General features: G+C 38.5%; 1 protein-coding gene across 12 annotated transcripts in view; it reads left to right on the top strand.

Annotated features, from left to right (window-relative positions):
* The first annotated feature begins 4217 nt into the window (after window positions 1-4217).
* Window positions 4218-15048, top strand: part of GPHN (gephyrin) — a 650480-nt gene continuing 639649 nt past the window's right edge. For 2 of the 12 annotated variants that reach the window (XM_046008593.1, XM_046008595.1), the window contains exon 1: window positions 4223-4668. In XM_046008593.1, the coding sequence (XP_045864549.1) occupies window positions 4605-4668 (64 nt within the window). In that variant the 5' untranslated portion in view covers window positions 4223-4604. Of the gene's footprint in view, window positions 4669-15048 lie in introns of all 12 variants that reach the window. The other 10 variants (XM_046008600.1, XM_046008599.1, XM_046008589.1 and 7 more) reach the window with 9 other exon arrangements.

The raw sequence follows: 15048 nt of genomic DNA on the forward strand, positions 1-15048 counted from the left end.
TGACATGGTTTTAGATCCTGAATTTAGCCAACCCTGAAGCCATATACATGTCTGGAATTCATAGCTGCATATAGCCTTTTGGCTTAAGCTAGGATTAGTCACTTGTAACCAAAATGTTCTCATACATCTGGTTTTCCAGCTGGGGACCTCAGAGGAAGGGAGTAAGGGTGAGAAAAATACAAAGGACCAGGGCACAAAATTATTCAAGCAGAAATTTGGGCAGCAGAAATATAATATCAAAAGCCCAAGAAAAGTTCAAATTTATTTTTATAAACATACCAGACATTGGAAAACACTGTCCTAATTATTCTCAAATAAGTGCCACCAAATTCCGTGGACAACTGTGGAGGCTCAGCTTCACTAAAAGACAATAAAGGCATCAAAACTAACAGCAAAATGTCAGTTTCATTAGTAAGAATGTATAAACTGATCTCACTAGACTTTGAAAAATTCTAATTTAGAAAACTGCTCTTGTGGGGAGAAGCATTAGGCCATTTAGTTTCAAATGGTAAAAATTTCCTCAGTATTCTCTACTGTAGAGCTGTGTTTTCCTCTAAGCATGTGTCTAATTTCTAAATCCCAGCTTTTAAAGAATCTTTGTTGTTCTTTGAACCTTAGTCGTTGCCTGTATTGGCTTGATTAGTGTTCCCCCACCCCCAAATTTCACACCCACCCAGAATCTCAGAATGTAACCTATTTGGAAATAGGGTCTTTATAGATATAACTTGTTAAACAGGGATCATACTGGATTATAATCGGACCTAAATCGAATGACTGATATTCTTATAAGAAGTCCAAGTGAAAATACACACAGACAAGAAGGCCATGTGATGAGGGAGGCAAAGATTGAAGCCATGCAGCTACAACCCATGTAATGCTAAGGATTGCTGGCAACTACTAGAGGCTAGAAAGAGGCAGAGAAGAATTCTTCCCTAGATCCTTCAAAGAGAGCATGGCTTTGCTGACAGCTTCTTTTTAGATTTCTGGGCTCCAGAACTTTGAGAGAATAAAACTGTTATTTTAAGGTTTGTTTGTGATAGTTATGGCAGCCCTAGGGCCCAATACATTGTCTAACTCAGCCAATCTAAAGTTCATCTTGACTATAATCAAGCTTCCTTTGAGGAAAATAATAGGTTAAAATCAACCAGAATTTCACCTTGCACCCATTTTTGTTGTGCTGAATACACAGAACAAAGTTTACAATTTTAACCATTCAGTAGCATTAAATATATTCAAAGTGTTGCACCCATTTTTAATTGAGTCAGTTTTAAATGTGGCTGTTAGCTTATCAGGAAAGAGGCAAGAATGGAATAAGTTTTAGAGGAAGAATAATTTTTGCCAAATTTGTTCTTGTTCATGTCTAATGTCAACGAGGAGAGTCTGACTACAGAAAAGCCGGTAAGTTTTTACTTGATACTGAAATTGTGATTAGCCACAGGAACACTAAAGTACTAGGAGGGCTAAGTGTAAACACACTCTTATTAGAAAAAATTCAGCCTTTACCATAATTAATTTCCACTGATAGACTTTCATCTTCATAATGAAAGTCACTATGAAAGCCAGATGTTTACCTATCTTTTGCATTAATTTTTAGTTAATGTAAACTCCTGTAGTTTTCATTAAAACCTTTAGAGAAAGTGAATCGTTGGGCACTGCTAATTCTTTATGTACAAACTCTTTTTCATTTCTTGTTTTCCCCTTTCCCTCAGTATAGTCCTGAGACATTTGTCAATATTCAGGAATGCTACTCTCTTCTTACCTTGGTTTGAAAATTTTTCTGTTATAGTGCTTGATTCCAGGATGAATTTTGAAGAAATGTCATACTATAAAACAGGAGTAAAAAAAATGTGTATACTGCAATATTCAATAACCAGCAGTAAAAGAAAAGTCACATTAGACAGTAAGGTGCAAATTTTATTACAAATTGCTAAATTCAGCAGAGATGAATATACTTGAGCAAAATTGTTGAAAAACAAGCACATATTAGTAGTTCAGCTTAGTTCTATTAATATTACTTTTTTCATCAATTTTAGTAGTTTTAGCAAACAAACCTCCACATGCTTTGTTAATTCTCACCTTTCCCAATTAAATTTCACCATTATTACTTTTATATAGAAATTTCCTTGGGGCTCCTGGGTGGCTCAGTGGGTTAAAGCCTCTGCCTTCAGCTCAGGTCATGATCCCAGGGTCCTGGGATTGAGCCACCCCATCCCACTGCATTGCATCTGGCTCTCTGCTCAGCAGGGAGCTTGCCCCTCTCTCTCTGCCAGCCTCTCTGCCTACTTGTGATCTTGGCTGTCAAATAAAATCTAAAAAAAAAAAAAAAAAGAAATTCCCTTGTTTTATTTCATTTTTTCTACCTTTTAAAAAAATTTAAGCTCAATTTAATTAACTATAGTGTATTATTAGTTTCAGAGGTTAGCACCCTGTGCTCATTACCTCAAGTGACCTCCTTAAAGCCATCACCCAATTACCCCATCCTCCTAGTGACCTCCCCCCAGCAACCCTGTTTGTTTCCTATAGTTAAAGAGTCTCATGGTTTGTCTAAAGTCCTTGTTTTCTGTTATTGTGAAACAAAAATATCAGTTTCTTTCCATGAAAAGTATAGAATATTCTGAGAGGGTGTTTATTGAGACAACCACTTTACTTAAAGAGTGCTTATATAGTGTGCAACCTTAAAAAACCCCAACTTAGTTTAAGGTTATAGAACCTATTAGTAGCCAGGTTTAGAATTTCTCTCTAAAAATTTAAGACATTTTAAAATCATTTCAAATTTGAGGGTGCCATAGGTGATAAGATAGATTGGAAAGGTAGCAATGTCACCAACTATTTGCTCTTCATCTTTAGTTTTAGATAAACCATTTTATTGGACATATTTTCACATTTCATTATCTCATATGAAACTAGTTAAGAATCTATTGGTCACCAGGCTCTATGGTGATAGATTATTAAAGGAAGTGGCTTTATGATCTGGCTTCAATTTTTAATCTACTGTCAAAAATACTGGCTATACACATACTCAAAAGAAATTTTACTACTTTTTAGTTAAATTTCACCCATCTCCTTTGTATTCCCATTATTTAAAATACGGAACAATACGAATTTTAAGTTAGAGGACAAGTCCATGTTCCAATGGCACAACAAAAAACATAACCACCAAATTAACTGAGATTTTAATTGTATACAAACGATGATTATACATTTTTGACACTTTGCTTTTCATTCTCACGCTTCCCAGATTTTTACCATGACTGAGAACATAAGTGAAAAAAAAATGTGCATTATTTTTTAATTCAGAAGTTGAAAGGGCTAGGAAGATAGGAGCTTCCGATGTGAAATAGCCACAGGTGATTAAGAACACATTTTTGAATGATATGTGAAAATAAGTGGCAACAGAAGTTATTTTCATGGTAATTTCACATCCCACAAATACTCAAATCTGTCATTTGTCACGGCCTGAGTTCTACTTCCAATTTTGCGATCGTGGTTCAGGGGAAAGGAACACGTTCTTCTCGTTCTCTAAGATTGGTGCTTTTCATCTAAAATCAGAGACCGTGGTGATGAAGCGTTTAAGGCCACGAAACCAGGGGGAAGCAGGAGGGAGAAAAGCCAGGTATCCCCATTCAAGAGGCTCTGCTTAGCTTGTGAGGATCAGACGTCTAGTCCCACTAGACTTGGAGATGGGATCCTGAAGCACTGGAGAAGCGGATATCCTCCGGCAGGGCGAGCAGACTAAGGAAGCAAGCGGGAAGGTGAGGCGGGACAGGGTAACTCCTCCTTCATCCACGGCGGGCTCAGCGGCCACTGTTGTGCCACCATGGAGCTTTCTTAACCACTTCCAGGTGCCATGGTGTTTTCGGAGGGTCGGGCTGTCCGCGCCCCAGGGCTTGGAGGAGAGGCCCAGCTAGCGGAGTCCTTCCCTCGTTCCCTTGGGAAGCTGCCCCGCGGCGCTAACGACGAGGCGCTGGCTCGGCAGGGGATTGCTTCTGTCTGGGGCTCGGTCGAGTCTGCGTTCATGGTCTCGCGCGCACCCGTTCCGCGTTCTCCAGCCAATCCGGCGCTACTCGCGCGCCCAAAAGCGTTCCCCTGTCCTTTTCGGGCTGGGCTGCCTCCTTCCCGCTCCCAGTACTCCGCAGCCGGGCTCTCACACCTCCCCTCACTCTCCACGAGTTCCACGCCTCGCGGTGTGGCTCCGCCCCTGTCCCCGAGTCCGCCCCCGCAACCGTCCGAGCGTGTGCACTCCTTTCCCTTCACTCTCCTGCTATCTAGCGGGTTTGGGTCAACCGCCTCACTCGGACGCCTACGCGCGCTCTCCCTCTGCGGCCCCCGCAGCCCGCGCCCGCAGCTAGCAGCCTCCGATCTGGACTCGGGGTCGCGCGCCCTGACTCCGCCCCCCCACTCAGCGGACTCGCGCACTCCCGGCCGGGCCTCTACCCCGCGCAGGCCGCAGAGAGCCTGGCCGCCTCCCCCTTCTTCTCCGCTCCTTGCGAGCTCCCCGGGCGCTCTCGCTCTCGCGCTCTCCTAGGCGAGCGCGCTCCCGGCCCGCGCGCTCCGGGCTCCGGCTTCTCCCGGCTCCTGTCAGTGCGGTGACTGCGCTGGGAAACATGGCGACCGAGGGAATGATCCTCACTAACCACGACCATCAAATCCGTGTCGGAGTGCTCACAGGTAACCCGGGAGGGAGGTGCGGGACCGCCGCGGCCGCTGTCCCCGACTAGTCTCAGGCATGTCGCCTGTGGTGACTCTTCTCTGCGGCCTCGGGAGGAGGGAAGGCTGAGGAGGGGGACGGGGGGGTGCGTTTTACAACCGCGGAGAGCTGACGGAGGTTGGGGTGTTTCTGCGGGGCCCCTCCACCTCCCGGGAGCTGGAGCCGGCCCGTGGGATGTCAGGCCCCAGTGCCTTCGCAGCGAAGTCCCTGGCCCCGGGGGACTGAGGGGCCGGTGCGGCGGGCGCTGCGGGGCTCCTTGCTGCCGGTGCAGGCGGCGGGATCCCGGCTCCGCAGAGAGAAGCACGCCGCTCTGACTGGCCGGCGCGCTTCCTCCGCTAATGCTCGTCTCAGAGAGGGGGGATTCCCATTTCCACTCCCTCCTTCCCCTCCCCCCATCCCAGCGGCCCCGAGCCGCTCTAGCTTTGCTTGCCCTGGGCACCCGCCGGACACGACACGGGTGAATATCAGGCGAAACTCCTCTCTGCCTTAGGCTGCCCCTGGCCAGCGGGGCATCCCCTCAGTCACCCGTGGGACACCCCTTGTCTCTCTCGAGAGGTTGGGGGATCGCTTGCACCCAGACCTCGGAAAGTGTCTGCGTTCCGCCTCTCGGAGCTAAGGGCCCTCTGCCCGCCTCTTCCCTTTCTTAGAGGGACGGGCTGCACCCTGCGGCTGGGGCTTTTTACCTGAGAGGGTAGGATTCCTCGACTTGGGCTACTCTGTTCTCCTCCCCTCTGGACCCCCCCCCCCCTCCGCACCACCCCGACGGTCCCAAGGCTTGTGAGGAGCGCACTTTTCCTGGTTCTCGTTTCCCTCCCTCGCAGGAGCTGTGTGTGCTCTGCATGTCTGATTCCGTTGCGTTCTATTTGGGTAATATCCCTCAGTTCGGCTATAGGCAGTTGCTGCAGGGCATGACTTCCGAGATGAACAGCAAGCCAATTTATAGGGGTTTCTGCTGTGGTTCTGTAATTGGCAAGGTTTATGTGTAATTCAGTGGCGAGGTGGGGGTTAAGGAACTATATTTGGAATCTAAGGGCTTAGTTTGGAGTGAAGGAAATTCAAGACACACTGATGTGATTTCGGAAAAAGAAGAGATGTAGACGGGAATCCTTGTGTCTCCCCGTCCCCCGCCCGTCACTTCTTAATTTTTTTTCTCTTGTCAAATTCTGACAGGTTGAGACGGTGCTCGGGAAGGGTCTAAATTGAATGAGACTTGCTTTTATTAGGTAGAAAAAAAATCTCTGTAGATACTGAATGCTAAGCTTAATTTTGGCTGCTGAGTTTTATGAAAAGGTGTACCCATGGCACCCCTTCTTCTCTTTTAAGTAAAAGGGTTGCTTTGCCCTAGTATGCTTTCCAGTTGTTAATTTTGAATTTTCCTAATCAGAAGCCCCTGATAGAGAAACTAGTCTAAACCAGTTGCAGGGAAAGGGAAATCCCCCCTCCCCCCAACATCAAATGATACGCTGTTTTCTTCTTTTGGTGCTGAAACTGTTGCCTTGTGTGAAGATTCAGTTGTATTAGAATTCTTAGAGTTGACATTGCTGATTTTCAAAGAATCTAATCGTGGGATGTAAAAATGTATAGCCTATATCAACCTTCAACTTGCACTTTAAATTCCAGCCGGTTTTGAAAATTAATAGAGTAGTAATAGTGAAGCTTTATAGAAATCAAGGTATTTCAGCTGTCCATGGAAATGAAAGGTCAAAGCTGTTTTAAAGTTAAACCACGGAGATTAAAGAAGAATCATATTTTCTTTTGCTCATTTAAGCTTTCCTTAAGAGTTTTATTTAGTGAATCATCTTGCCTGGGTCAAGTAACACAATAGATGCGTATATAGAATACTTTGAAAGATACAGACTTTATCTATATCCCTACAATCCAGTAGGGCTAACATTGATATGCAAACAACTAAAGAAACAACGTATGTAATTACTGTGCTACAATTGTTTAAATAAATTACATGTGTGTTTGGGGGCAAAATGTAAAAGAAATTCCATTTCAGAGTGCATTAGGAGAGAATTTGGTTAATTTACCAAAGATAAGAAGAAACTGGCATTTTAAAGGGGAGTTGAAAGTCAGTGGCAACCTTATAAATGAATGTTTGTGAGGATGAGGCTCTTGAGCAGAATAAAAATGTAACTCAAAGACTTTGAAAAGCTTAGGTGGAATAGGTGGGTGGCATAGGCAAAATGTCAAGGAGAGAAGATAACTTTGGCAGTGAATTAAAGGTAATCTGGAGAAGCTGTCTCATGAAAATGAGGTACAGTAGTTTAGGGGGAAAGATCTTGGGTCAAGAATAAGGATGTAACTGAAGGAACAAAAAGGAAGTTGACCGATTTGGGAGAAGTGGTAATAGAGGACAGTTGGATGTGCTGATAAAATGGATATTTGAAGTCAGAAATAACTGATGTTTTTACTTGAAAAGTTATTGTCTTTTCTACGGTGGAGCCTGGAAACAGAAGAACCAAAGGAAGGAGCACCAGCCCTCAGTCTGCAATTAGAGGATTTTATTATAGACAACTTATGGTCTTGATATTCCATGTGATTTTGTGCAAGAAAAAAATACAAAAAATGAGGTTATATTGTGTATTTTGTGTCTTTTAGAACTTTGGGTTTTTTAGTTTTACTGTGTAAAGTTTTTTTTTATTGAACTGAAGTACTATGATTTCATACTTAAGAAAATTGAATTAAGAGGCCACACTTAAAACTGTGATTTTATGAGTTGCAGTTTGTGGCTTTCTTAAAGGTCATAATAGTGATTCTAAGTATTATATCTGTTTTACAAAAGTTGAAAGTATTGTCTACCCATGCACACTTTTTTTAAAAAAAATGATTTTATTTATTTATTTGACAGAGAGAGACAGCGGGAGAGGGAATACAAACAGGGGGAGTGGGAGAGGGAGAAGCAGGCTTCCTACTGAGCAGGGAGCCAGACGCTGGACTCTGTTCCCTGGAATCAGGACCTGAGCTGAAGGCAGCTGCTTAATGACTGAGCCACCCAGGTGCTCCACCTTGCACACATTTTACAATGTGTTTGTGTTTTGGTGAAATTGTATTGTCATTTCTCCAAGCCTTCAATTGACTTTCTTTGTGACTTTTTTTTAAAATGATCTGTTGAAAGATAATATTTCTATTTTGAAACTATTGATCCTTTAGATTTTTTTTCTTCATCTCAGCTATGAATTTTACAAATAAATGTATGCAGTCTATTGAAACTTCTCCTCAAATAATATTAGAATTTTGAAACAGTGGTAGGACAGTATTTAGCAATGATATTTCTTTTTTGCTTGATGATTCTTGAATCATTTTGGACTAGGAAATTAGATTATAATAATTAGTGTGACATGGCTATTTTAGTTATACAAATTATTTTTTATCAGGAGAGTGGGAATGTTTATATATATAAAAATTGGTTATCATGGAAACATTTTAGGTTGACAGTTATTGCCATCTTTAAGAACAATACTTTTATTAATAACTATCTTATGTTGATTGCTAGAAATTAGTGTTATATGATCTTTGGTCACATGAGATCATCTAATTTTTAGTTTATGTGTTTTTAATGTTTTCTACTTCTCTTGCTATTTATAACAGACTAAAGGTAATGTGATGATGCATAATATGAGGCAAATAAAGAGATATTTGCTGCTCTGAAGCTAGAAACAAGATGTAGGGCAAATGTAAGATTCCTGCTCCTCCAATAACGTTAGTAGTAATTATACTTATTGCCAATCTTAACAATTACATAGCAGAATCATATTTTAATGTGTCACTTTTCATCTACTTTTTCTAATGAGAACTGTTTTTCAAGAGAGCACCGTAATTCTGCCACTGTAAGAGCTCCACAGAAACATCAGGAAAATAATGAATATGTACATTTATATAATGTAGAATGAGATAGGTGATACTCCATTGGCTATTTAATATTGTATTAGCTATTGCTAATGTTCAGTACTAGCGTATTTAGCACTTAGCTAAAGATGATAATTCCTTACTTAAATTTTCACTAATAGTAGTATGGATGATAAAAAGATACACATTTTTAGGAAAGAGCATATTGAAGTCATTTTTTTTGCTCTAGTAGTATACATTTTTATTGCACTAAGCTATAGATCTGTAATCAGCAAAAGATATTAGAACAAATATAAGACTAGATAAGAGAGATAAAAGGCTATAAAATAGAGCATCAAAAATATTTGTTGCTTATAGGGAGTATTTTAGTCATTCATAAATAGTTATTCAAAATATTTTAAAAAAAAAACCCTTAGCCAAGGAGATTACAATCAAATAAGTCTAGAGTTGTTCAAGCATTTATTTTTATTTCATTCCTCAAACTTATCCTTGTACATAATAAGTTTTCATATGTTTTCTGAAAAGCCTATTTAGTGATAAAGATATATTTATATACCTGGTTTGAGAATAGGTGTCTTTAAGTAGGCAAATTAGTATTGCAAACCAAATTTGAATCCTACCAAATGGAATTCTGTGTTTTGGCAAACATACCAATATTGATCTGTATGATCATTGTTAAAAAGAATGTTGTGTCTCAAACTAGGTCATTCCTTCCTGAATTTTTGGTTGGAACCAATGTATTACAGAATTAAATGTTTAGCTAAAGTAGGAAATAACATGTTAAGTTAATTACTATGTATATACTACTATCATCACTGGCTAAAGACTTCTAAATTATTAGTATGTATGTTGTTACATATTAAGAGTTTTAACTATATTAAAACCACATATGACTGTTTGACATTAACTGAGGTGTATAGTGGAGAATCAGCAGTTTGTTGCTGAGGGGAAATTATGAATAAGAATTTATTTTTATTCTTATTGGTGATAGGTTCCCATTTAAGGTGAATAGGGTGCTTTTGGAAACAGTAAGTAAATCAGGTAAAACCTATACTTTGTTCCTGTAAATAGGATTGAAGAACAAGGAAACATTTGGAATTTAAGCTGTTAAAAAAAAAAAAGAGAGAGAGATCCTAAAAAAGAAAGTAATAAAACCACAGGGATTTTCTCTTTCACATCTGTGCAGAGATGATAAATACCGAGGAAGAAGAAAAGATTATTTAACCTTCTCAAAAGTAATTGGGACTGTAGTTAATATGGACAGCATGGAATCTTAATTTTTGAGTAACCAGCCCAAAAGCAAAAGTCTGGTGAAGTAACTTCATGTAGAAGTCTATTCAAGTTGTCTAATGTATTTCTAAGTGAATTCGTATTTAACTAATTAATTTTAATTAAGTAAAATTTCTTGAAAATTTTATAATGAAAATAAACAACCCCAACAATTTTTACAGTTTTACCAGTAAGTATGCATTTTGAAAGAATGGAATGAAACTTACTATGCTTTTAAAAAATTTCCCAATTTGAAAAATAAAGGAGCAAAGAAATGAGATGTGGTAAAAAGGAGCAATACACAATTTGTGTCCTGCTTCTCCTGTTGGGTGTATGACATTGTGTCAAGAGATACTCTTCAAGGATTCTAAGCCTTAGAATCTAAGCTATGGGGGACCAACGTAATAATTCTTGAAGGGTCAGTTTTGAGAGTATGTAATTTAAATCACCTTAATATTAAGATAAGTATGAGTAAATTAGGACAGGATGTAGAATTCATGTGAACTGTTAAGATAAAATTAGAAACTTCAAAGAAATTTCAAGTGAACCCATTATATAACTCCAGACCTCATCAATCTTCTCTGTTATTGGTATTTAGCACCAAAAATTTAAGGAGCACTGGTTCATGGGAAGAACACTTAGAAGACTCACTTTCTAATGCTAGTTTGGCCAGTAAAGTCTTAATATTACTTAAATTTCTCTCTTAGCTTTTCTTACCACTAACCAGAAGGAGTCATTCTCTGAAATCGCTTTAAGTTCTCATGGCAGTATGTTTCTATCCTTTAGCAACTTAAACAGCTGGAAAGAGAAATATAGGATATTAGACTTAGTTAATACTTTTGTTTCTATAATGAGATCATTATGGAAGAAGGTAGATTATAGAGAAAAAAAGGCAATAGAATAAGAATGGAAAAAAAAGATAAAAATTTCAGAGATTAAGTCCTGTCAGTTTAACTGAAGGAACAATATTTAGATTTTTTTTAATTTAGAAATTTTTGTGGCCTTAATAATCTTTTTATTATCAGTAGTTTCACTTCTACACTTAATTTCAGACTCAGCTCAAGCCTCCCTTCCTCAACAAAATCCTAGGAATTATCCTCTACAATGATGTCTTTCTTTGTTTTCCTGCAGTATTTATAAATGTTGTCTGTACCCTAGGGGCACCTGGGTGGCTCAGTGGGTTAAGCCTCTGCCTGCGGGTCGTGGTCTCAGGGTCCTGGGATTGAACCCTGCATCAGGCCCTCTGTTCAATAGGGAGCCTGCTTCCCCCTCTCTCTCTCTGTCTACATGTGATTTCTGTCTGTCAAGTAAATAAATAAAATCTTAAAAAAAAATGTTGTCTATACCCTATAGTTAGGTATATGTGGATAGCTGCAAGGTGTAGTTAAAAAACAAAAAAAAAAAAAAAAAAGGACTTCTGAGTCAAAGAGACTTGGATTTCAGACCCAGATTTGCTCTTTATTTTGGGAAGTCATTTAATCTCTCTGAATTTCAGTTTCCGTCTCCAAAATGAAGATGGCAATACTTACTTCACAGAGTTGTAAGAACTGAGATAATGTATGTGAAAATGTCTACCCTATATGTCTAACTTGGATAATATATTCAATAATCTTTACTCCTTTCCTCATCATATGTTGCTTTGATGTAGTTTGCTAACAGCTTCATGTATAAACATCTTAGTCAAAGTAGATTTTAAAGTTCTTGAAACAGTTGATTATATGCTTTACTTCTTCTGTGCCATTTTGTCATAGCACTTCTTAATAACGTAATTGCATAGAAGATGTCTAATAAAAAATTGGGTGGTGTGACATTTATATAGTGGCTTAAGAATCAGCTACCCAGAAACATTTAGGTAAATCAGGTATTCACTGTTATTACTAGGAAGACAGTTCAGGGGGTTAGTATTTTTCTATAAATGGTAAGAGGAAGATACTAATAATGTGTATTTGAAACATTTGTATGCTATCAAATTTGACATATTGCTTCTTAGTTGATGGGCAAGTCTGTATGAGGATTATTTTAGAGTGATTTTATAGTAATTTTTAAAAATGTCATCTTAACAAATGAAAAACTTATAGGTTGAATAAATTCTGAAAATGTTATTTTGAAGGTCAGTTCTGATAGTCAAAATAGCATAAAATAGGAATCAAAAGTTTTATCTCTTCTACCCCTTCCCTCCTTCCTCCTCCCCCTCCCCCCCCTCCTCCCTTCCTCCTTCTTCCTCCCCTTTTTTAAAAAAGATTTTATTTATTCATTTGAAAGGGAGAAAGCATGAGCAGGGTGAGAGGCAGAGAGGGAGAACCAGACTCCCTGCTGAGTTGGGACCCGGATGTGGGGCTCCATCCCAGGACCTGGGAATCATGACCTGAGCCAAAAGCAGGTGCTTAACCACCTGAACCATCCAGGTGTCCCTGCTTCCTTTTTCTTTTTAAAGTAGTCTCCACACCCAGCATAGAGTCCAGTGCAGGGCTTGAACTTACAACTGATTGAGACCTGTACTGAGATCAAGAGTTGGTCGCTTAACTGACTGAGTCATCTCAGCCACTTTCAAGACAATTACATTTTACTTGTTTCCTTTGCTTTGAATGGGGGTAATTATGCTTATCTAATAGGGGTAATGTGAAGAACAAAGGAAATAATGTATTCAGTATTCAATACCTACTATGTGCCAGACTCTGTGCTAAAGTAAGGGATTCAGTGATGAATAAGATATAGTCCTTGTCCTCTTGTAGCTTATTTTTATTTAGCGTTAGTAGGAAGACCTTGTTTAGTTAAGTTGGATATTGACAAATTCATGCTTCATTTATGTTGCAAAAGTGCTACTATAGTTTGTTTTTAATGTAGATAAGCATAAATGCCAAAATTAGTTTCATGTCAAGCCATTTTTGGCTCAAAATTTTAAACCATTATATATTTCCTGTTTTGTAAGAATATACTAGACATAATTTTTTTTTTCACTTGGGTTTAAGTAAATATAGGTAACATTTATCAGGCCTATAATACATGGTATACATATGTTCTCTTTGTGCTAAGCACTTGACACATGTTATTTAATTCTTAAAACTGTTATAAGTTGCCCTTCACCTTCTAGTTTCTAATCTACTATACCCTTGGGAAGCACATAAACAACCTTGCTAAGAATTATATATGATAGGACATCTAGTTAGACTTGCAGGTCTAAAGAATAATTGTTTTCACTTTTGGGCTGAGGGCATCAGAGGATGAATGGTATTACTATAAGACCAAAAGAAATTTACTTGTTTCTTTGTACTTTGAGATTTCAGGATCATGGCTAATTGTGTCTGCCTGATGCTGAAAATGCTAATAAAAATGCAAAAACTTGTGAAAGGAAGAGACCAAGTACAATCTGAGTGCTAAATAGAAATGTACTGTTAAGTTCTTTTCTTGTTATTTTACAAACATTAAGAAAAAAGTATACTTGGAATTAATGATCTTTAAAGTCTAATTCAGGTTAAGAACTTTTGGATATCTTGAACACAAGAAATTGAATAGGGGACATTACTATTTCCAGAAAAAAGGATGAGGGATGCTTGGGTGGTTCAGTTGGTTAAGTGTTTGCCTTTTGCTCAGGGCATTATCCCAGGGTCCTGGGATCGAGTTGTACATTGGGCTCCTTATTCAGCAGGGAGCCTGTTTCTCTCTCTGGCTGCTGCTCCCCCTGCCGTATGCTCTCTCTCTCTCTGACAAGTAAATAAATAAAATCTTAAAAAAAAAAAAAAAAGATGAAACATTTTAACAATGTGATCCCTATTCTGCTTCCAGTTAGAGGAGTCAGTAGTGAATTTTGATTCTAATGCAAATTTAAAAAATTATGCTTTGATAAAACTAATATCCCCACAATAGTAATTGGATTTCAATTTAGTCACAAGTGGGACAGCTTCTAAATTCTTACAATGTTTTTAATGAGTTTACAAACTTGTGGAGTATATTTGTGTTGTAAGGTATGTAACAGTATGGAAAGGTAAAGTGTGAATTAAGTCCTGTCTCTCTACTTTCCCAGTCTCTCTCTAGTGTTAATCACTTTTAAGATTTTTTATTTCTGTTTATTCTATATACAAGCACATATATATTTCATCAGAGTTTGCAAATCGGCATACCAGTGGCCATAACTGACCAGTATGTTTCATTAGATCCCTGCGGTGTTTTTACAAAAGGTATTTTTCTGGGGCACCTGGGTTGCTCAGTTGTTTGAACATCTGACTTTTTCTGGTCATAATCTCATGGATTGTGAAATCCAGGCCCATTTCAGGCTCCATGCTCAGTAGGGAGTCTACTTGAAGATTCTCTCCCTCTACTCCTCCCCCCATGTGCATGCTTGCTCTTTCTTGTTCTAAAATAAATAATAAATCTTTTTTAAAAAGTATGTTTCTAACATTTAAAAGAAGTATATTTCACATAAACCCATATTTTTAACTTTATAAAATTCAGCAACACTGTAGCCTCCTTCTCACATGACAATAGTTGGTTAGAGTGGTTGTCCCTGGAAATAGGGCATGTATTCTCCAGTTTCTCACAATTCCCATTTAACCTATTTATATTTTCTGCCTAGCTCTATAGTCCTTTGAATTTGTAACCTTTGCTTATTCATAGTATTTTGCACCTCCCTTCCTTTCTAGCATGTCTTGGACATCTTTTCATATTAGTGAAAATAGTGGTTACTTTGTTCAGAGCTTACTAAATGTGAAATATTTTTCTGAGCCTGTTATAGAGCCTATTAATTCATTTAATCTTTATGATGGTATCACTGTGTTACAGTTGAGGAAACTGTAGCAGAGAGATTAAGTAATTTGCCCAAATTACTGTGATAAGAGGCAAAGTTAAAGTCCGAGCTGCAAATTGAACCCATGTAGTCTCTTCCTAGAGTGTAAGCTCTTAACCACTATGTTATACTCCTTGGCATGTAGCAATAAGTTCATATACATTTTTCCTTTTAATGGGTCTATCATATTGCATCATAAGATATGTGGTATTTAATCATCCACCCTCCAAATTTCTAATTTTTCACTGTGACAGATGTTGTAGACAGTAACATTGTACATTTATTTTTGTATATTTGTGATCTGTTTTTAAATGTGAGATCAATTACTATAATTTTTAGGTCAATGGTATATGAATTTTAAAATTTTGATGGAAATTACAAACTTACCTTCCAAAAAGAATGTACTAATTGTAATTAATATTACCCCCTTTTTGTTTTT

Source organism: Meles meles, chromosome 6 (assembly GCF_922984935.1).
Source record: "Meles meles chromosome 6, mMelMel3.1 paternal haplotype, whole genome shotgun sequence".
Classification (NCBI taxonomy): Eukaryota; Metazoa; Chordata; class Mammalia; order Carnivora; family Mustelidae; genus Meles; species Meles meles.